Below are 23,614 nucleotides of genomic sequence, written 5' to 3'. Positions count from 1 at the left end.
ACGTGGAAGACGCACAACTGGGCCACGAGTCATCCCATCTGCAAGGACTCGGCTGCTGGCACCTCCACCAAGCTACACAGTATATGTTAGAGAAGCAAGCACATGTTACCCAAAAATGCTCATGCTTGACCTAAAAGGTATCAACTAATTGTCCTTAAAACTCTTCTCATTGTCTTGCCCATGATGTATTTTAAAACTGGCAAATATATAAATGCCAACTTACATCTATTGCTCTGCAGCCTCTATTGGTGCTGGCCACAAGACAACCTTCTGTTGTTGCCATTGGAACCTGAAATTCTTTTCCATCCAAGCAAAGGGGTCCTGCTACTCCAACAGGGATGGGCATATATCCAATAACATTCTCACAACAAGCTCCCATCACCTACAAGGTAAAGTCAGGCACCAAATGAAAATCTATATAGTAAAATGCACAAAAACTCATCTCAACTTGTCATTAATAACTATCTTCAAACATAATCCTTTAGTATGTACGTATTCTTTTTTTTTTTTTTTTTGAGACGGAGTCTCGCTCTGTCGCCCAGGCTGGAGTGCAGTGGCCGGATCTCAGCTCACTGCAAGCTCCGCCTCCCGGGTTTACGCCATTCTCCTGCCTCAACCTCCCGAGTAGCTGGGACTACAGGCGCCCGCCACCTCGCCCAGCTAGTTTTTTGTATTTTTTAGTAGAGACGGGGTTTCATCGTGTTAGCCAGGATGGTCTCGATCTCCTGACCTCGTGATCCGCCCGTCTCGGCCTCCCAAAGTTGGGATTACAGGCTTGAGCCACCGCGCCCGGCCTGTATGTATTCTTTTTAAACAAAATTTTTAATTTACCTTTAAAAAGTGTTTAAAATACTAAAATCTTTGAGTAATGACTATAAAAACAGGAAAAAATATTTTTAATTTCTATGACCTACATCAGCAGAATAAAAAATTAGGGTTGGGTAAATGATTTAAAATGTAAATGTTTTATAAAACTATGTACATACATGAAACTAATCAAGAAAAGAAAAAAATTAAAAACATACAAAGCAAACTTCTCTTAATCAAGAAAACAACATACCAAGGAGTAATTATAATCCCTGTAAGGTAGGTACTGCAGAGAAGAAGGTTCTGAAAGCTTTTTGGAAAGTAACTGTCGGCGAATAGATACACCACGCTCATGAGTTTCCATCAGAGTTTCCAACTTGTAGGCTGGGATATGCTTAGCATTCACTAACTGGATGATCTCAGCATCACTAAGGAATTTTGCACCTTTCTAAAGAAATGGAGAAAAAAATGAAATTGGGGTTAGAGAGAGAGATGAAACAGAAGGCTTGAAGGACTGTATTTCATGTTATAAACCATTTAATATAAACAATGCTAAGTTAAAATAATGTAATTTTTAAATTAAATCACTGTAGTTTTTAAATAAAAGATACCTCCGGGGCCGGGCGCGGTGGCTCAAGCCTGTAATCCCAGCACTTTGGGAAGTCGAGACGGGCGGATCACGAGGTCAGGAGATCGAGACCATCCTGGCTAACACGGTGAAACCCCGTCTCTACTAAAAAATACAAAAAACTAGCCGGGCGAGGTGGCGGGCGCCTGTAGTCCCAGCTACTCGGGAGGCTGAGGCAGGAGAATGGCGTAAACCCGGGAGGCGGAGCTTGCAGTGAGCTGAGATCCGGCCACTGCACTCCAGCCTGGGCGACAGAGTAAGACTCCATATCAAAAAAAAAAAAAAAAAAAAAAAAAAAAAGATACCTCCGCAAAATAACAATTCATTTTAATACAAAAATGCCAAACAAAAATAACATAAATACCATATCATTAGATTTTACAATACAAAGACAGGCTTGCGCTAATACACCATAAAAAGAAAAATAAATGTGAATTTAGCAAGGTTTCAAGTGTGTGTCAGATGTAACCGCTATTGTTTAAACTCTAGTAAACTTTCTATTTTTAATATCCTGAACAGGCAAGATATGCACATGGTTTAAAAACTAAATATTAAAAGAGATATAACAAAAAGTCTTCATCCCATCTCTGTCTACCATCTGCCCAGTTCTTTGCTACCTACACATAAATAGGTACCACTGTTTTATTGTGTATCCATCCAGAGATTTTTATGCATGATTATAAATACACACACACACACACACACACACATATATACACACACACACACATACACACACGCACATATATGGGTATAAATTCACACAAGTGTTGGGCCAAAGGGTATGAACATTTATAATCTTATAAATGTTTATACTTTTTACAAATTTATTAATTTGAATTAACACTGTCCAATTGCCTTCTCACCACCAACGTAAGAAAAGACCTTTCCAGGTTGGGGGCAGTGGCTCATGCCTATAATCCCAGCACCTTGGGAGGCCAAGACGGGCAGATCACCTGAGGTCCAGAGTTCGAGACCAGCCTGACAAACATGGAGAAACCCCGTCTCTACTAAAAATAAAAAATTAGCCAGGCATGGTGGCGCATGCCTGTAACCCCATCTACTTGGGAGGCTGAGACAGGAGAATCAATTGAACCTGGGAGGCAGAGGTTGCGGTGAGCCAAGATCACGCCGTTGCACTCCAGCCTGGGCAACAACAGCAAAACTCCTTCTCAAAAGAAACAAACAACAACAACAACAAAAAAAAAAAACCAGAAAAGACTTCTCCCGACAACCTCAATAGAGTATGTTATTAAACTTTGGGATTATTGCCAATCTGATGAGTGAAAATATCTCAAGTATAATTTTAATTTGCATTTCTCTTAGGATGAAGTTAATCACCTTCTCACATTTTTAAGAGCCATATGTACTTTTTTCCTGACAATAGACTGATTATATTATCTGCTTTTAAAAAATGAGATAAAAATTTAGTCTCATCAATTTGCAGGAGCTCTTTATATATTACAGATTAGCCCTTTAGCCTTTAAATATAAATTGCCAATATTTTCTCTTAGTTTATTAGCTGTCTCTTGACTCTGCTTGTGGTGGTGATATACAAACATATGCATACACACATATATACACACATTCACAATCACCACTCTCCACAAAACTGGCACCAGTAATTCACTTTTGTGACTACTACCTGTGGGTTTATTCAAGGATCTCTGCAAACACTAATATTAGTCTAATTTTTCAAAAGAATAGTAAGATAAACATTAGCTGGTTTATGTATTGTCAGTGCAAATTCATTCATTCTCTTAAAGTTTACTGAGCACCTATGAAATCCAAAGCCTTCTCAAGACATGGACTTAGCCTTCTAAGAGCCTGATTTCTAATAATGGAGATATTCATCTAAATATGATATAAGCAACAAAGTACAACTGCCATTAAAAATGCAGTCTCTATATAAAGGATGCTTCAGAAAAGAAAGGTTACTTCTGTTTGGCAGAATTGAGATAGATTTCATAGGTGCTAGCATTTGCCCTGAAGGTGTGAGCACCTGGAGATGGGGAGGCACGTCAGATGACAAAAACAATAGAAACCCAGAGTTGGGAACTGTGTTTAAAGAACAATGACTAAGTTCAGCTAAAAAGTATATGATTAAAGAATGTAGGCCGGGTGTGCAGTGGCTCATGCCTGTAATCCCAGCACTTTGGGAGGCCATGGCAGGCAGACCACTTGAGGCCAGGAGTTTGAGACCAGCCTGGCCAACATGGTGAAACCCCATGTCTGCTACAAATACAAAAACTAGCCAGACATGGTGGCACATGCCTGTAATCCCAGTTACTCGGGATCCCAGCTGATACACAAGAATCACTTGAACCTGGGAGGTGGAGGTTGCAGTGAGCCAAGATGGTGCCACTATACTCCAGCCTGGGTGACAGAGTGACACTCTGTCTCCCAAAATAATAATAATAATAAAATAAAATTTCATTTGTCAAGTATACCTCAATAAAACTGGTGAAAAATTACATTTTACCAATAAATGTATTAAAATATATTTAAAAGAAAGAATTAACCATATTAAGCAGACATGGATGGAACATGATTATATGCATGAAAGCATGAGTAGATTGATATGGTCATGTAGGTAGAAGACCCTGTTCAAATCTCAAAAACAAAAGCAAGCTTCCTCATGGGTATCAAGCTTACAAAATAAAACAAAAACTTTCTTCTATCTTTGAAACTTGTCTCTGTGTTAAACTCTTTCTAGGCCTCAACACACCTATGAGAATACAGCAGTCGCTCATCTCTATGATAAACAGTAATAAACTAGAAAGAGTTTTGACTCTGGAGTCAGAAAATCTTGGACCCTGCTATGAGCTTTACCATTTCCTAGATGTACTACTCGGGGAAATTAAACATACTGGAGCCTCAACGTTCTCATCTAAAAAACAGATAATTCTACCTACCTCTCAAGATTGTGGGAAATAAAGAAAGAAGATAGTATCTGTTAGTTATGTTACATGGTGCCCAGAACTTAGCTGTAGTGTTCAGCAGATACTAGATTTTTCTTCCTTGAAAAAGCTCCTTTGTAATGAAAAATGCCACGTTGGAGTTTATGTATCGTCCTCACCTCTGCATTCCCAAGTATCTGTAGACATTCTTCGTTAGGCCGAGGTTCCCCGGGAAGTTCAATTTCAGGTTCCTGTGTCACCAGTACTGATGAAGTATCAAGTAAGGAGGAGTTACCAACTACAAATGTAGCTTTGTTTGGGGTATCTGTTTCAGCCACCAAGGGTTTTATAACCTCAACTGTTCAAGAGATCAAAAGAAATCTCACAACACGGCACATAATTTTGAAAACAGACTACTTTTTGAAGAAGCAATGAAGGACTGAAAGTGAAGAGAATAACAAGTTACCTTTTCTTTCTCGGTTTACCCCTGTCTCTTCCTCTATTGAATCACATTTCTGGTTATTTCTGACCAGCACAGGTTCACGTCTACAACAGTTGTCTGGGACTTTCTTTTGTGTCACTACAGGAGATGTGATAGGGTTTTTTAACGAGAGTGTAGATTCTGTCTCTGCTTGTTCAAAGAAGATGTACTTGACAGCCAGAAGGAGAGCTAAACTTAGGGTAATAACTTGTTCAATATCCATGCTGATCATTCTAAATAAAATAAAGCAAATTAAAATATTATTCAGAAACGTAAAGGATACAATCTAAACTTGTATTAGCATAGAGTACTATGATTAATATATCACAAAGTAGATTTCAGTTAACTTACTTAGAGAGATAAAATTGCCAGAGGGAAACACTTGGTTCAATTCTCTTAGACACATTTTCATCCAGTCCTAAAGAAACCTTAGAAGTATCTGCTGTACTGTTTTGAGGAGAAGGATCAGCTATCCAGCGACTGTGAGCATGAACAAGAACCAAGCCTAGAGACTGAAATAAAATTTTAAAAATAATGTGTCCTCTGCATATCAACAGAACTTAAATGTCTTATCCCTAGCAAACAGACAACCAGCCATTATCTCTCATAGCTTCCTCTTACCATGAAAAAAAAAGCCCCAAGTTTGCTATGCAACTAAATAAAGTAGTGACCCCCCTGAACTACTGAAAACATCCCAAAGAACAGGCTTTCAAAGGGAGATAAGGTGGAGGAACTTAAAAAGTTTGTTTAGGAGAGAGGGGCTAATAAAGACCAGGAGCCTCAAAGAAATGAACACATTAAGAAAAAAAGGAAGAAGGGGGTGCAATATCATTGAATGGGCCAAAAATTGTAGAAAATAATAAATCTTAAAAAGAATGAGATTGGAAGTGAGGATACTAAAAGGAGAAGAAAACTATGTCATTACCATAATCATCTTGACCCTCTGAGTTACAGGGTTTGGCTTATTTTCTTCTTCTTCTAAAACTCGGGCAAAATGGCTGAGCTGCCAAATTGGACGACCCTCGCGGCTTTCCCGAGAAAGCTACAAATTAAGTCAGTGTGACATTAGAAGGTATTGATTCTGTTCAGGTAAACTGATGTAAGCAGAAATACTACTCTTCTACTAGTGCCATATGTAAGAACTGGTCTTACCTCTAATACCAAGGACACACAAGCTGGGAAGAAAGTCATGAACACGAAGTAGTTGGCAAGAACTGACATGCAGCCAAAGCAGCACATAATTTCAAGCTGACGAACCCCTGGTTAGAGAAAAATTAAAGATATAACTAGTTAAGTGTATGTATTTTTGATGCTGCATGTATCACAAGGATATATTTGCCTTCCTGCAGGTAGACAAATACATGAAAACATCAATACATTAAGCTCCTTGCCATTTACTGGAAATAGAATTAGCAACTCAGAGGTGATGCCAAGCCTTAGGGGACAGCAGGAATAAGTACAGAACTCTAAGTCCCTCAAGGGCAAAGCTCTTGCCTTCTCCCATGTCCCCAGTATCATAATGCCAGGCAGAATGGTAGTGTTTAATACACAACATAAACATATGTGTTTCCAATTCCTTTTTGTCAAGCAGTAGTGCCTTGTTATGAAATAAGGAGAGCGCAGGCTACTCTAATGGAGCAAAACCCCAGTTACACTATTGATCTAATCCCACTTGTTAGGAGAAAAGCAATTTGCCAATTAACCAAGGATTTTTTATATAAGTGGAATATCCTGCCAGTTATGCCAGTCCTGATATAAGATCAAAATAATTATTTTTTGTGTACCAACAAACTCTAATTTCAATATAACCTCTATGATGGCTACTGAAGTTCTTATAATTTTGGTTATTTCATTGATCTGTTTGGAAAATGATATAATACAAAATGGCAACTCAAGATTAAAAATTAACAAACATATTCCACTACAAAATGCTTAAGGTATCATTTGGTAATCTCAAATAGAAAACAACCAAATTATAGAGGCTAAGAGACCTTAGATTACCACCAAATCTTTCTCTCTCACTTTACAAATAAACTTGAGCATAATAAAAACATATTTCTGATGTCAAACATAACAATGCTTTGAAACATAAATTTAAATTGTCCTATAAAAACTGCTCACAAAAACTCAAAGTTGTATTTTATTTCCTAAATTTTAAGATATCATTTGACTGACTAGAACAAGCATATATTGTATTTTTTTAAATTCCACAATTACCCTCAAATGTGGAAATTCAAGAGGCTACACAATCACAATAACAAAAGCATTATAAATCAAACTACATTTTAAATGGTAACTGAATATCTTTACAAACTTGAGGCCATCAAAACCATACTTGACCAATGCTTTCATGACTTGACTATCTACTATTTCTCTCTGCACAATATTCACTCATCTTGTTGCCATATGCTCTCCAGGCATTCTTCCTTACTGTGTCCCCAGATAAGTCTCTCTATACACAAAGAAACAGCACCAATCCACATGTATCCAAGAAGCTAAGACTTTCTACTTTTTGTACGGGCTTTTTCAAAGGGTTACTTCCAAGTTACTATGTGTTAAATCTGTCCTTTTCTACCCTAACCCAAATCTCTAATTACACCATTTCTGTATAGCTGTAAATGTCTCACTGCCTTCTCCAACCACAAATCTAATCACTTCCTTTGTCTACTTCTCTGACCATATCATGACAAAACTCATCGCCCAACTGCTTTTCACATCATTATTATTTCAATAAATAACCCCATGGTTTCATGGCCCAACTATTACTTCCTGGCAAATTCTCTCCTCACATATTCTTTTGCTTGAATAAAATCATACAAGTACATTTTCACCTTATCAACACTTTTTCTTGAGTGTAGTGGTGGTTACATGACTATGTCATTATCAAAACTCATAAAATTGTACTCCCAAAAGTAAATTTTAAGGTAAGTAAATTTTTAAAATTAAAAAATATTTTATCTGCTAAATAAAATCTTTGTTGAATAAAAGAAGAAATAACTAAATAATAATTTACTCTCAGAAAGTTAGAAGCAATATTACATTTTTAAAATACTATCCACTGAAAAGGCCTAAACTAACGACAATAATTTACACCCTTAAAAGTTAGATAATTTACTTCTGAAAGAATGAGGCATCTCATTGAGGGCTCTAAGGTACCAGGAAATACACAGTAGTTAACTAAGTATGGTCTTTATGAGAAAGCCATAAAATATAGTCCTAATGATTAGGAGACCTTCACACAGCATAATATATTTCTTCTGGCAAATTTCCATGCCAGGCTGTAATTTTTATTCTACATAATGAAGTCCTATGTTTGATATTAATATCTAATTCTCTACTATCCAAATTAAGAATGAAGAAACGTGTTGAAGCTAATGCTGGGTGCTTGTTGAGATGTACTGCTTACTATTGGATTAAATATTTCCAATCACCTTATTAGGTGAATCTTACTCAGATCTGTCCAATTCCTGACTCTTTTCTCCATACAGATAATTAAAACACAAAAAACCAAGTCACCACTTGAGTCTAAGTAATAGCAGGGCCTAGAAGGTGTCTTGCAGACCAACCTTGGAACGTAATGTTGGTTAAAAAACCAAACAAAAGAAAGCAAATGAACAAAAATATCACAAATATAATAAAAAATTTTAAGAGTAATTTAAAAGTCAGAATTTAACAATAAATAATACAAATCCAAGATGTTCTTTTTCCTCTTTAGTGACATACCTATTTTAAAATATGGCAAAAATTGCCTACAAACCTGACATGGTACCAACTCCAATCACAAGACATTCAACAAGAGCATCGAGGGTAAACGTTGGACCTAAAATTGCCATTCCACGAGCAATATTTTCCCTTACTTCATCCTAAAACAGATCAAACATATCAATGAGGGCAAGGGACAAAATAACTTTTCTAAATGTTAGAGCATCCTATGGCTCATATTAATATCAAATTACTATTCAAAGAGTAAAATATACAATATGATAAAACTAACAGGTATTCAAGATAGAAAGTATAATGGTAATATGACGGATTTAAAAATGAATTTTTTTTTTCTGTTTTGAAATGGAGTCTCACTTTGTTTCCCAGGCTGGAGTGCAACGTGCAATGGCTCGATCTTGGTTCACTGCAACCTCCGCCTCGTGGGTCCAAGCGATTCTCCTGCCTCAGCCTCCCGAGTAGCTGGGATTACAGGCACCCACCACCATGCCCAGCTCATTTTTGTATTTTTAGTAGAGACAGGGTTTCACCACATTGACCAGGCTGATCTCGAACTCCTGACCTCAGGTGATCTGCCTGCCTCAGCCTCCCGAAGTGCTGGGATTACAGGGGTGAGCCACTGCGCCCAGCCAAATTTTTAAAAAAGAACGTATAGTGCCCTGATTCCCTTTCCACTGAATAAGATATTTCTTAGGAATATTCCTTTGAGGTCGTGCATTAACTCTGTCATTTAAATCCCACATAATTAAATCCTACAACATTCTATATTTTTGCCTACCATGGCAGAAGCTTAGTTGCAAATTTTTTATGAGATCATATTAGTATTAATAAAACCAAACTCATTTCCTTGTTAACATGTTCAAATGATCATACACATTATCAATAAATAATCAGGGCAGAATTGCGTACTATTTTATACTCAAGATGCTCTGATATAATATTGTTAAAAAGGTTAGGTTCTTCAAAGTGACTAATGAACATTAAGAAGAAACTTAAAATAGGAAATAACGCCAGTGTTAATTTAAGGGATTTAAAAATAAGTCTGACCAGGCACGGTGGCTCACATCTGTAATCCCAGCACTTCGGGAGGCCGAGGTGGGTGGATCACTTGAGGTCAGGAATTAAAGACCAGCCCGGCCAACATGGCAAAACTCCGTCTCTACTAAAAACACAAAAATTAGCCGGGGATGGTGGTGCACACCTGTAATCCCAGCTACTCGGGTGGCTGAGGCAGAAGAATCCCTTGAAGCCAGGAGGAGAAGGTTGCAGTGAGCCAAGATCTCGCCACTGCACTCCAGCCTGGGCGACAGAGTGAGACTACATCTCAAATCAATCAATCAATCAACCAACCCTGGGGTTCTCGTCCATTAGATCCTGTTCTGCTCTCTGATGTGTTTCACTAGGAAAACACTCTTATTTACCCAAAAATTTTTACCATAATTTCTGAAAACTTTCAAAAAGAAAAATGGAGGCAATTCCAAATTCCAGTAGCTACAGAATCATAATTGAGTTGTTAGATAGAGGGGACTGTTCCTGGGGCACTTATGGAGACCCGTCTTGGGACTTGAGAATTAAACTTAAAACTCTGTGCAATTCTTAAATCTTGAACTATGAAGAAACTCTATTAATCCTTCCTATTAATGTAAACTGAAAAAAGGAATACTATTCACATTCCTATCTTATATAATACTTACCTGTGAGTTGGAACTGAGGGCAAACTTTGCTAATGCACTTGCTCTGGAAAGGTCAATCAGAAGGAGAAAAAAAGGCAAAGCTTCACTGGAAAAGAACAAAATCATCAGATAAATTTAATGAGAAAAAGTATGATTTAAAAAAAATTCTTCTTAGAAAAAAACTTTCCCCCTCTATATTGTATGATCCTGTAGTATGTGTACCTTTCTGCAGACAAAAAGGTATACCCTATATTTCTTCGGCATCCTCAAAGCTAAACATAACAGTTGCTCAAAATATTTGTTAAAAATATTTTTAATGTTAAAATTTAAGTATATTTACATTTAAACACCTTTTGATAATTTTGTATCAAAAGATCATCCTTGGTAAAAAGTACCTCCTTGGATTACCATTAGGGAAAAAAAGTGGAATATATAAAAATTTTCATTAATCACTACCTGTGGAAGGATAAACTAAACAAACTCTCTGGAAACTAAATTGGCAATGATAGCACTAAAAAGCTCTTAAAAAAAAAAAAGTAAAACCACTGTCTTGGCCGGGCGCGGTGGCTCAAGCCTGAAATCCCAGCACTTTGGGAGGCCGAGACGGGCGGATCATGAGGTCAGGAGATCGAGACCATCCTGGCTAATACGGTGAAACCCCGTCTCTACTAAAAATACAAAAAACTAGGCGGGCGACGAGGCGGGCGCCTGTAGTCCCAGCTACTCGGGAGGCTGAGACAGGAGAATGGCGTGAACCCGGGAGGCGGAGCTTGCAGTGAGCTGAGAGCCGGCCACTGCACTCCAGCCTGGGCGGCAGAGCAAGACTCCGTCTCAAAAAAAAAAAAAAAAAAAAAAAAAAAACCACTGTCTCACTCCTAGGAATGTATCTGAAGAAAATGATTATGAATATGAACAAAAATGTAGTTACAAAAACATTCATCACAGAGTTGTTATTAATGAAAAAAATTAAATAACCTAACAGTCCAACATTAGATGATTAATAAACTACAAGATGTTTAGACAGAAGAGAATACATACAGCCGTTACAAACAATTTAGTTTAACATTAAGGACATGGAGGCCGGGCACAATGGCTCACGTCCATAATCCTAGCACTTTGGGAGGCCAAGGCAGACAGATCACTTGAGGTCAGGAGTTGGAGACCAGCCTGACCAACATGGCGAAAAACAGTCTCTACTAAAAATACAAAAATTAGATGGGCATGGTGGCAGGTGCCTGTAATCCCAGCTACTCAGGAGGCTGAGGCAGGAGAACTGCTTGAACCCAGGAGGTGGAGGTTGCAGTGAGCGAGGATCGTGCCATTACACTCCAGACTGGGTGACAAGAGCAAAACTCCGTCTCAAAAAAAAAGGGACAGGGAAAGATGTTGATAAATTATTATGCATAAAGAAATTATAAAACAATATATATGATGTCAGATATTTTCTTTAAGTATAAAAACAGTAGAAAAGGATATATGCCAAAATGTTACTAGTTATGAAAATTAGCTAATAGTAAAATTATACAAAAAAATTCCCCTTATTTTCTTAACTTTTGAAAATGTGCCTTTGCAGCATGGAGAAGAAAAGTTTTTAAAAATGTATGTTGACAGAAAGTATATTTAGGTTTTAAATACTTACTTCAAGCCTGTCAATTCTTTGTCTAAGAAGTGAATGACAACTGTACTGAATACAAAGCTTGAGAAAATTGTGAAGAGGCCAGCAATACCTAAAATGACAAAAATTCAATACTGAAAAACCTTTATCCTTTACTACACAAATAATAACAGTCTCAAACAGTATTCTGAGATAATACTAGTTTTCTCCAAATTATTAAGGTCTCAAATTTCAGAATGTCTAATTGCCAATAATAAGGAAACTATTAAATGCATGCAGCACACTTTCAGCAACACACATATTTCCAAATACATGATTTGAATGAACAGGTTTATTTCTACAGCACATCAAAAATTTAATGACACCAGAAGTTAAACATGTAAAACTATTACCCAAAATATATTTTGATCCAAGTTGACGTAAATTCTGGAACTGGAAGTAAATATACAGGATTGCTATGCATCGTGTTATTGTCAGAATTATAATGTCACTGCTCAAAACATCCTAATAGGAGAGAAAGAAAAGGAAATTCCAATAGCTCTGACTTTTAAAATAAGAAATCAAAACTAATAATTTTTATTTTGCATGTGCAATTCATTTATATATTGTCATGAGAACATAAATGTAAGCACACTATAAGTCCAATAAAAATATCAAACATGCATACCAAAAATTAAATCCAACTTTTAATCAAACCACTGTGGTAAGCCAATACATCACTGCAATTTTTTTTTTGAGACAGGGTTACATGCTGTTACCCAGGCTGGAGTACAGTGCTGCAATCACAGCTCACTGCAGCCTCAACCTCCCAGGTTCAAGGGATCCTCCTGCCATGGCCTCCAAAGTAGCAGGACTACAGGTGCATGCTACTACATCCAGATAATTTTTTAAGTTTTTTGTTTTTGTTTTTGAGATGGAGTCTTGCTCTGTTGCCCAGGCTGGAGTGCAGTGGTGCGATCTTGGCTTACTGCAAGCTCCGCCTCCCTGGTTCACGCCATTCTCCTGCCTCAGCCTCTTGAGTAGCTGGGATTACAGGCGCCCGCCACCATGTACGGCTAACTTTTTGTATTTTTTAGTAGCGACATGGGTTTCACCGTGTTAGCCAGGATGGTCTTGATCTCCTGACCTCGTGATCCACCTGCCTTGGCCTCCCAAAGTGCTGGGATTACAGGTGTGAGCCACCGCGCCCAGCCTTTAATTTTTTTAAAGACTGGGTCTTACTATTGCCCGGGTTGCCCAGGCTGGTCTTGAACTCCTGGGCTCAAACAATTCTCCTGCTTTGGCCGCCAAAAGTGTTGGGATTACAGGCATGAGTCACTACACCTGGCCCACACTCATTTTTGACTATTAGTTACTTATAAAAGATGTATTTCTCAAATAAAGTCAATTACACTCATTTGTGAAGAGAAAGCAAAATATTGTATTTCCAGTGCATTCCATATAAACAGAAATTTGAGGTAAGTTCCTACATACTAAAGATTCTACTCGGCCGAGCGCAGTGGCTCACGCCTGTAATCCCAGCACTTTGGGAGGCCAAGGCGGGTGGATCATGAGGTCAGGAGATCGAGACCATCCTGGCTAACACAGTGAAACCTCGTCTCTATTAAAAATACAAAAAATTAGCCGGGTGTGGTGGCAGGCGCCTGTAATCCCAGCTACTCGGGAGGCTGAGGCAGGAGAATGGCGTGAACCCAGGAGGCGGAGCTTGCAGTGAGCCCAGATCGTGCCACTGAACTCCAGCCTGGGCGACAGAGGGAGACACCCTCTCAAAAAAAAAAAAAAAAAAAAAAGGTTTTACTCATAACTTTTAAAAATTATGTGGTCCCATATAAGGGCTTAAGGGCTCTTTAGAAATTGAAAATGTAATTTACTTTAGTCAATATCAAATTAACTTCACTAACCTCTTCAAACTTTGGACATTCATAATTCCAACCACAGATCTTACTGTTACCAGTAAACATGTTCATGGACATCATGCAGATGGTCAGTGTCACTGTCCCCACTATGACTTCCCAGGGATGGGAGGCCACAAAGAGGCCATGCATTCGAAAAAGTCTTGACAACATTGTAGATACAGAATCCGTGGATCCTGGAAGGAATATCAAGTGTGAACACTTAGTATACAGCTCATTGTATTTTTAGGAAAAGATTTTAAGGAAAAGTGTGCTATACAGCTCACTGTAGTTTTAGGAAAAGATTTTAAGGAAAAGTATGCTATAAACCCTGCTTTGTATGCACAGTGTCCTATACATATGACTATTTGATACTATTCTTTATAATTCTGGAAAATAATTATAAAATTAAGAGAACTATGTTATTACTTCTTCACTCAAACAATAAATCCTTTACTACTCACTGGCAACCAACTTTAAAGCAGCCATTTCTTAAAATTTGTATGAATTCAAACATTTAAGATCAAACCAGGTAAGTAGCTCAACCTTATTACCTGAGCCTTGCAAGTAGAAGAGCAATCAAGCAGAAAACACAAGTGAGAAACAGCTATTCACATTTTCTAATTACCTAGATATGAAATGCATGTTAAGTATCTTCTTGATCATCTACATTCTGATTACACAAAAGGTAAACACCAAAGAATCTACTTGTTGAGTGTCCTGCTATAAATCATGTTAGTTTATAAGATCCTCAAGGGCAGGGACCTCTTGTACTTTTTCATTCCATAAAACATGGCAGAATGTCACTAGCAAAAGGATGTTTAATAAAACCTTCCTAACATTGCTGTCAACAGAAAAAAAGTCTTTTCTGATAGATGTTTCTACATTAATAAAACAGGGTAAGAATTTTGCTGTGGTGGCTGCTTTTCTTCTAGCAGAATCATCAACAATAGTGCTAGAAGACCAGTAGAAAAGCATTAGACGTGAAAAGCTCCCAACTTTCACAACTAATGAAAAGCTAGAACAGTAGAAGAGGATGACTGGCTGAAGTATCTGTATATAGCATTCAAAAAAATTCCCAATAGAACATATACAAGATTTTCATCTAGTGACTACCATGACTAAATTTCCTGTTTGCTAAATAGTAATTCTGATATTCTGATTTTGAAAAAAATCTTGTATTACCATTGGTCTCCACAAATAAACCTGCAAGTCTTACTTCTTTCACTAAAATTAATGCCTGTGATAAAGCATATTAGTAACCTGCAAAAATCAACCAAAAAGACTTAAAAAGTAAGCTCATTAACTGCCACTCTAGCAAGAATTCAAATGAATCTCACATTTAGTAATAACTAAGAAAGTGATTCATCTGTTGAAGACAGACTATAAAAAGGCAATCAAGTAAGTGAAACAAAGCACTTATCTATTTATAAAGGGTTAGGGGAAAGACAGAAAAAAAAGAAGAGTAGCTTTAAGGAACCAAAGCAAATATCAAGTGTCATCTCTCACTGCATCACTCCATGTTCTCTACATTTCAGACATACTACACCACTAGCTGAATAGTTTTCAAACCGTTGATCCACAACAACTGGATCAATTAGATCATGACATCAATTTCATCAATAAGAACAAACATTTTTTTTTTTTTTTTTGAGACGGAGTCCCGCTCTGTCCACCAGGCTGGAGTGCAGTGGCGCGATCTCGGCTCACTGCAAGCTCCGCCTCCTGGGTTCAAGCCATTCTCCTGCCTCAGCCTCCCGGGTAGCTGGGACTACAGGCGCCTGCCACCGCGCCCGGCTAATCTTTTGTATTTTTAGTAGAGACGGGGTTTCACCGTGGTCTCGATCTCCTGATCTTGTGATCCGCCCGCCTCGGCCTCCCAAAGTGCTGGGATTACAGGCGTGAGCCACCGCGCCCAGCCAGAACAAACATTTTTAAATAAAATTAAATAGAAAACAATATTATAAAAAATAGCTGTTGGGTAAGCCAGGTAGTATGGGTAGGTATTATTTCTTAAAACTAGGTTTCAAGAAACTATACATACGTAAGTGTGTGTCTGGCTTTTAAATTAACATGTATTTCCTACTGTGGGTCACAGTTTTAAAAAGCTGTAGGTACCTAAAGGAATATAAATGTGGCGTGTACCTGCCTGTGTTTACTCATGCTTTTTCAACCTTCCACCCTGAGTCTGATTCATCAATTTACCCTCCAGCACCTTGCACTCACACATAGCATTGCTCAACAAATGCTGGCTTAAATTCTTAAACTATAGTAGCATGTGTTTTATGACACATCTTGAAACAGACCTAAAGATGACTTTTTTTAAAGGCACCTAGATATGGATGTAACCCATGCCCTCTAGTTTAAGGCTAAATGTAGAGCATTCAGGGAACATATTAATGGGGTATGGGAAGGAGAAACATTTTACATACAGGTTGAGTATCCCTTATTCAAAATGCTTGGGACGAGAAGCGTTTCAGATTTGGGATGTTTTCGAATTTTGTAATATCTGCATTACATTTACTAGCTTAGCACCCCTAATCCAAAATCCAAAATCCAAATTCCAAAGGCTGCAATGAGCATTTCCTTTGAATGTCAGGTTGGTGCTCAAGAAATTTCAGATTTTGGAGCATTTCAGATTTCAGATCTTCAGATTAGAGACAGTCAACTTGGAACTATCCTGGAAAATGTACAACAGCAACAAAATACTTTCTATTAAATTAGCAGGTACTTGGACTTAAAATATTGGAAATCTTTAATCAAATCTTAGATAAGAACCCTACTTAATTATAACCAAAAGACTCACTAAAAGTAAAAGGCTAGATTTTCATGATGGTATTCTATCACACAATTTCTTTCTTACATTTAAAACACAACTCTACCAATTGTTCTACAGGATCAACTAGCATCGAAGTTCCAGAAAGTAAATTAACTATGTGTTTCAAAATTAGGTCAAAATTATTTCTAACCCTCTTTCCCTGCAAAAAAACACTTCAGCTCAGATTTTTCCTCATTATGTCAATCAGATTCATTATTATTAAAAAGTTAATTCATTTGAATTAAAATCTTAGCTGCAACCCTGTAGGAACACTAACTTGTGAACAAATTGGTTTAACATCATAAACCCATAATTATACATTAGACACATTATGTATTCCCTCAAAAGATTTTATGGTGGCATTGTAATTCTGGGACTTTTTTCCTAGGTGTAAAGTCATCTTTGCATATTCAAGGAAAAAAATTACACATGACCCTGTCAGCCATCCCTAAACACAGAAAACCCCACCTATTTGGAAACAAACTGAGCAATCTTATAAGGGTGTGTCAAAAGCAACCATAATTATAAACAATCTCATTTCTCATGAACATCCTCCCCATTGCCCTGTGATTATGCAAAGCATTTACATGCCATAGAATCCAATCTTCCACCTTCATCAGCAGTTGCAAATGGAACAAGCAGGCTACAGGATAGCTCCTGCAAATTGAGTTGACAGTATTTATGCAACACTGCAATAAAAATTAATTTCACTTAAATAAACAAAACAAATAGGCAAGGTATGCCTTACTTATTCAGACTAAAAAGTATGCTGCAAACGTTTTACAGATTCTTTAAAAGAATGGATAATGCTTAAATGTCAATCCAATCTGCTACAGAAACCACCTACCACGACCAACTGCAGAAAAGGATGTTTCGGCATCCTACTTCCTCCTACTCAGCACTCCGCCTGCATTGACATTCCAGTATTTGATTATATACTATCTTATAGTGTTCTCAAATTAATTAAATGTGTACATTTTGTCTCTTTGAAGGCAAGAACTGCGTCTTATATGGCAGTCATTTTCAATCCCAACAGGATCTAGCATTCTGCTGTTCAAGCTGGTATTCCAGAAAGAAAGAAAAAAAAAAAAAAAATCTTGCACTGGCAATCGGGAAACCTGGATTCTATACCCAATTAGCTCACATTCTATTACATGCTGTTTTTAAGTCATATCTCTTCTCTTCATTCACTTACGAAGCTAGAGCTCCAAAGTTCTCTGACAAAGGTAAGTATTAAATGGAATCATACGAAACTGCTATTTTTGTAGGTTAGCTGAATTTTAAATACTGGCAATTTCACATGGGTCAACCTAAGTAGACCACGTGATTCCATAATGTGGCTATCTATGGTCTAGAAACTAGACCATAAAGGAATAATACAAAGAGTGTGTGGATGCTAGGCATACTCACAGACTTATCTTGAAATGTTTATCCCAAACACCTGACAATTTTCATGTTAATGCTGTAACCTATGTGCAATTTTGTTTAACCTTCATGTTACTAATTCCCATTTGTCTTGACCACCAAGTTTATCATAAGTTCTGGAAGAACACCACAAAGCAGGCCTGCAAAATCCAGTCTATGCCCAAAGTACTGTCCAGGCCTTTGCTAGATTATCTCTAAATTGCAAAATGCCTTTCATTGCATGGAGACGAAAATAAATTCATAAGTAAACAAAAAGTACATTCTCTACCTTGTGGGACGCCGAAATCATGCACATTTAGTATAGCCCAGAAATAAATGTTTCCTACGACTCTGCAGGACCATGTCTAAGAAGGCATATCCTCAAATCCTGAAATATTTCAAACGACTACTTAAGAATGGAGTACATCGACCTCCTCCTACTGCAGAAATTAACTCTTCTATATTTCTTTCTACAAGGTACATTTTTCCTAAAACAACATCAGCACCAAAGAGACTACGCCCCTTATCAAAAAAAAAAAAAAAAAAAAAGAAGAATCTTTTGAGTCCTTGTGCGAATCCCCACGTTGGGTTCCGCATCCTCTCAAGCCGTTCTCCTGTAAATAACCGGACACATCTACACCAATCCACGGTTCTTTATGGCTCTAAGTTAGTCAGCAGCATTTACAGAGATCTTTCCCGTCACGTAAAAGAAAGGCGCGAACGAACAGCAGCTCCTGGGCGTGAATGCCCGGATCCAGCAGCCGCGCTTCTCCCGTCTGCCCTGCGAGCTGACAACCCAGAAGCCCCACAGACCCCTAGTATTTCTCGAATCCAGGGGTCTCCGAGGTCACCCTGCCTGACACCCTTTCCGCCCCGATTATCGCGACCATGCAGCCAGCACTGCTTACTCTGAACAGGGCCGATGAACGCGGCTACGCCCCGCGGGTCCACAGATGATGACCGCAGTCACCAAGAGGCCAGACCGCCGCCCGCCTCTCAAGCCCAGTTCGGGACCCTGGGTTCCTCCGACACTGGTGCCGGTCGCCGCTCGGCCTGCCGGGCCTCAAGGACATTCCTTGCAGTCCCCGCGGGTCCGGGCCGCCACACCACAAAGTGCAACCGCAGCACCCTCCAGGTCCGCAGGAGCTGCCGGCAGCCACTTCCCAGGGCCGAGGGAAGCTCCAGAATTGCCACCAAAATAGCCCAAACCCCACTCCCACTCATCTCGCCCAGCTCCCCGCCGCCCCGGCCCCGCTTCTTGGCCACCACCCGCCTCACCTCCAGATCTCACTAGAGGCCACCGAACCCCGGCACCGGTGCTCCGCCCGTCTCCAGTCAACGGAGACACGGAGCGGAAGGAACCCTAGCCTTACGCACGCGTGGAGCCGGACGAGCCTTCGACCAATAAAAGAGGATCGTTCGATTGTCTAGCCAATCGCCTGGGGGCTGCTCGGCCTGACGGCGCTACGTCACGAACGGTCGCCTTAACAACCGCCCACAGCTCTCTGCAGGGCCAAGAACAGGCACCGCACCATCTCTCACCACGGCTCGGCCAACCAATAGCCGTTCGAGTCCCAGCAGTAGGGCCTGCCTATTGGCCCTAGAGCCGTGGGGGCGCAAGCATGGCAGCTGCCTAGGCGAAGGCGATAGGGGACCTGGCGGGTGGAGTGTCCCACAGCCCCAGGGCCTGACCCGTGGTCATCCTGACTGTGAGAGTACAGTGGGAGGCAGTTATAGGAAGCAGAATTGGAGCGTGAGGGAAAACGCAGGGTCAGGTCGATGACTGAAAGCTCAGTTACTAGCGCGGGAGAGATGGAGAGAAGTGGAGGCGGCCATGAAAAAAAGAGGAGTATAAAAAAGGGAAGGTGGCAGCGACGAGCACCTCAAACCTATAACTGGCCGGTAGCCTAAACCAGCGGTTTCCCGAGATTTACCCGTTAGTGTAAATGGCTCCGGTTACCTGCATCTCTCTGTCTTGTGTGGGACATCCATTTCATGCTGGATTCTCTCTGAAATGTGCCTCTCCTGCGTCTTCTCTGCGTTCCTTCTGCTCCCCACCTGGTGCAGGGCTTTATTATCTCTTACTTAAAACAGTGCAATAGCCTCTCCAAACTGGTCTTCCCAGTCTTAGACACATGCACTTTCCAATCTCTCCTGCACAACTCCCACACGCAGCATGTGGCATACTACTTCCTATTATGCCATAGACCCAAATCAGCGTTTCTCACTGTCTACTGGATTAAAGAAAGAACCTGTCACCACTAATATGGCCCCATCATACATTTCTGACGTATCTGTACTTTCCTGTGTGAACCTTACAGTTCAACCAGGAGTAACTGGCCCTTTTTCAGTCACACTCAGTACCTTTTTACCTTCCTGCTTATGTTCTCTTTGTTTACCTTGGATATGCCTACCCATTTAAACTGTTGAGATCCTAAATATCCCTTAAGGGCTTTTTCATATACCACCTCCTTTTCTAATTCCCTCAAACACATCATCCCTGCCGACCTTGAAAACCCATAAAATTTCCGTAATATTTTTTGACTTGCCTTACTATCGTATGTGGAAATTTATTAAGGGCAGGAATTGTATTTCACTCAATTTTTAAAGCCCATATTTTGAAACACAGTACCAGGAAAACACTAAACACTCCCTAGTTTTAATAAATGATTATAGATTCTTATAATCCTTATATAATAGGTATTATTCCCATTTTACAAAACAGTAAAAATTAAAGTTTGTCAAGCAACTTGCTGTAGATCACATAATGAGTAAAACTGGAATTTGAACCCAGATCTAATGCTTAAGCTGGTTCTACTGTTCCCCACTGCTTCCGTGTAAGACCTTCATTCATATCTCTTTACCAAATGTTGTGCCTTTGAAATGCTCATTATGTGGATTACACTGTGGTTGGCATGGGAGATATAGTGACAAACATGACAGGTATGGTGCCTGCCTTTATGAACCTTGCACAGTAAAGAGAACAGGTGAACTACCCGAAGACTGCAGTGTTTTCTTAGCAGCCTTGTCAAAAGAGAGAGAGAGAGAGAAAAGTATATAAGTACCAAGAGCCTAGAAGCTGTCATATTTTTAATGCCGCTGCAAGTCTCAAGGGCCAAATATCTCAGAAGTTACAGATTGTACACATGCCTACTAATGTAATTCAAATAAGGACTATAAAGCTGTTACCAAAACAGGCTTTAGCCCAAGATTTAGAAATTTTCATTCCCAAACTGCCTAATTGAGAACTCCAATAGTAATATGAGTTCAAAAGCAAGCAATAAAGAAACGCCAGTTGTCTAGTTTTATGGTCTTAAAATAAATTCTATATCATTCCCAAAAGGTATTTCAAAAGAATCTTTATAGCACTTAACTAATAATTTGTACTTAGTGATAAATCACAAAATTTGGTATGGACACAACATAGAAAGGGAGGGTGGGGTAGGCGCCAAGGAAGTCTATGCGCCGCTTCCTCCTATGCATTTAACCCTTCAAGCAAAGAGTTTATAAAAGTATACTTTTTTTTTTTTATTTTTTGAGACAGAGCCAAGGTTGGCGTGCAGTGACACGATCTTAGCTCACTGAAACCTCTGCCTTCTGGGTTTAGCGATTCTCTTGCCTCAGCCTCCTGGATAGCTAGGATTACACGGGTGCACCACCAAGCCCAGCTTACACACACATATATATATAATTTTTATTTATATACATAATTTATATATATATATTTTTTTTTCTTTTTTTTTTTTTTTGAGACGGAGTCTTGCTCTGTCACCCAGGCTGGAGTGCAGTGGCGCGATCTCAGCTCACCGCAAGCTCCGCTTCCTGGGTTCGCGCCATTCTCCTGCCTCAGCCTCCCGACTAGCTGGGACTACAGGCGCCCGCCAGCACACCCGGCTAATTATTTGTAGTTTTAGTAGAGACGGTGTTTCACCATGTTGGCCAGGCTGGTCTCAGCTCCTGACCTCAAGCGACCCGCCTGCCTCAGCTTTCCAAAGTGCTGGGATTACAGGCGTGAACTACCGCACCCCGCCTAAAAGTATAATGTTAAGAGCCCCTTAAAAAGTAATGAATGACCCGCATTGCCATCTTAATCCATCACCTTTACCGTTTACATACATAAATATGTTAGGCTTCCAACCTTCACATTTTTGGTTTTCGTTGTCATGAGTCTTGCTTAAAGATGGGGAATTATAACAGCAACAATAATACTAAAACAAATATTTATATTGCTGTTTCTATGTCAGCCACTTGTCTAAGTGCTTTTGATATATTAACTCCTTTTATTAAAAGTCCACTGAGGAAAACAATAGTAGAATCTGCATTTTACAAATGATGAAGCTACAGAAACAGAGAAGTTAAGTAATTTGCCTAAATCCACATAGCTTGAAAGTAGCAGAGCCAGAATATAAACTTTGAAATGTGGCTCCCAAGCATATACACTAAACTACTCCACTGTCTTTTTGTATTAGCATAATATGCACTATTTTATATTAGTACACATCATGTGATTGTTTAATTTGCTGATGCTTCATTACAAAAGACTTTTCATAATATCAGTGAAGAGTTGTACTTATTTGTTTCCCTTTACAGCTCCCAGCTGTGTTCAAATTTGTATTTTCCAGCCTTTGGCAGTTTTCTTTCTCTTTGTCCTGCACAATGTTTTTTTGTTTTGTTAATATTAAATTTCAGGATAATTTCTTTAGACTAGCTTATTGCAAATGATAATTGCCCACACATAGCTCTTGGCAGATATGATGACCGATTATCACTTCTGCCAAAGGTCAGGAGATATTCACTGAGGGCCTTACTCTATGATGGGCAGAGGGTTAGGCCCTCAAGGCAGAGAGTTAAATAGGAAAATACATACAAACCCTTCCCAGATAATATGGTCAGTGTTCTGAGTGAGGTATACACAGGGTCCAATGAGAAAAGTTTGGGTTGTGTTTTGAACAAGAGGAGGAAATGGTTTGAAGTCTATTCTAGGCACAAAGGCTAGTATTGTTAGCATGAGAATGGAGGTGATGCAGATATACAAGAAAATTTAATTGGGTAGAAATCTTAAAGTACCATAGAATACAAGAAATTTAAAAGGCAAGGAAGTCATGAGCAGGTTGGCAGAAGATCTCAAAGTCCCTAGTGGTGACATTGTACATGCACTGCAGTCTCAGCTGCTGCTTCTCAATAACAAAACTAAAAATACTGCTTCTTTGTTCCTAAAACTTCCCAAAAACGAAACGAATAGGTGAAGCCTCTCTTGACATTCGGAAGAAACGTCTCTACAAGAGTGAGTACACACAAAGATTTCTGCTGTCCACTGAGCCTGCTTTCACTGTTTAACTGGTCCTGTTTGTTTTCTCCATTCCTCTCTTTAGACCTTGCCCTAGCTTTGTAGAATAGGTTGGGTAGTAGTAACAAATTGTATAGAATTTTTTGTTTGTTTGTTTTAAAGGAATTTATTTCCTCTGGGAAACACCTCATAATGTAGAAACAGTATAACTATGATAATGTGTAAGTGTCCATGTCTGAGAGTCTTAGGGATTTTTGGCCAAGGTGACTGGTTCACAAAGAAGTCAATGAAAGATCAAGAAAGAATGAAACAGACTGGGTGTGGTGGCTCACGCCTGTAATCCCAGCACTTTGGGAGGCCGAGGTGGGTGGATCACCCGGGATCAGGAG

General features: G+C 39.2%; 1 protein-coding gene across 2 annotated transcripts in view; it reads right to left on the bottom strand.

Moving 5' to 3' along the window:
- Positions 1–20,010, bottom strand: part of LOC115896068 (3-hydroxy-3-methylglutaryl-coenzyme A reductase-like) — a 21,349-nt gene extending 1,339 nt beyond the window's left edge. Inside the window, exons 1-14 of one of the 2 annotated variants that reach the window (XM_030926525.1) lie at positions 19,899–20,010; positions 13,726–13,913; positions 12,217–12,328; positions 11,849–11,936; positions 10,231–10,315; positions 8,574–8,679; positions 5,969–6,075; positions 5,742–5,858; positions 5,168–5,328; positions 4,802–5,049; positions 4,515–4,693; positions 1,061–1,255; positions 224–382; positions 1–72 (exon numbers count right to left, since the gene is read on the bottom strand). The exon at positions 1–72 is cut by the window's left edge and continues 86 nt beyond it. In XM_030926525.1, the coding sequence (XP_030782385.1) occupies positions 1–72; positions 224–382; positions 1,061–1,255; positions 4,515–4,693; positions 4,802–5,049; positions 5,168–5,328; positions 5,742–5,858; positions 5,969–6,075; positions 8,574–8,679; positions 10,231–10,315; positions 11,849–11,936; positions 12,217–12,328; positions 13,726–13,913; positions 19,899–19,935 (1,854 nt within the window). In that variant the 5' untranslated portion in view covers positions 19,936–20,010. Of the gene's footprint in view, positions 73–223; positions 383–1,060; positions 1,256–4,514; positions 4,694–4,801; positions 5,050–5,167; positions 5,329–5,741; positions 5,859–5,968; positions 6,076–8,573; positions 8,680–10,230; positions 10,316–11,848; positions 11,937–12,216; positions 12,329–13,725; positions 13,914–19,216; positions 19,350–19,898 lie in introns of those variants that run through there. The other variant, XM_030926526.1, reaches the window with a different exon arrangement.
- Positions 20,011–23,614: the final 3,604 nt, after the last annotated feature.

Source organism: Rhinopithecus roxellana, unplaced genomic scaffold (assembly GCF_007565055.1).
Source record: "Rhinopithecus roxellana isolate Shanxi Qingling unplaced genomic scaffold, ASM756505v1 contig4736, whole genome shotgun sequence".
Lineage (NCBI taxonomy): Eukaryota > Metazoa > Chordata > Mammalia > Primates > Cercopithecidae > Rhinopithecus > Rhinopithecus roxellana.
Note: the sequence above shows the minus strand (reverse complement) of the source record. Positions and strands in the feature narration are given on the sequence as shown.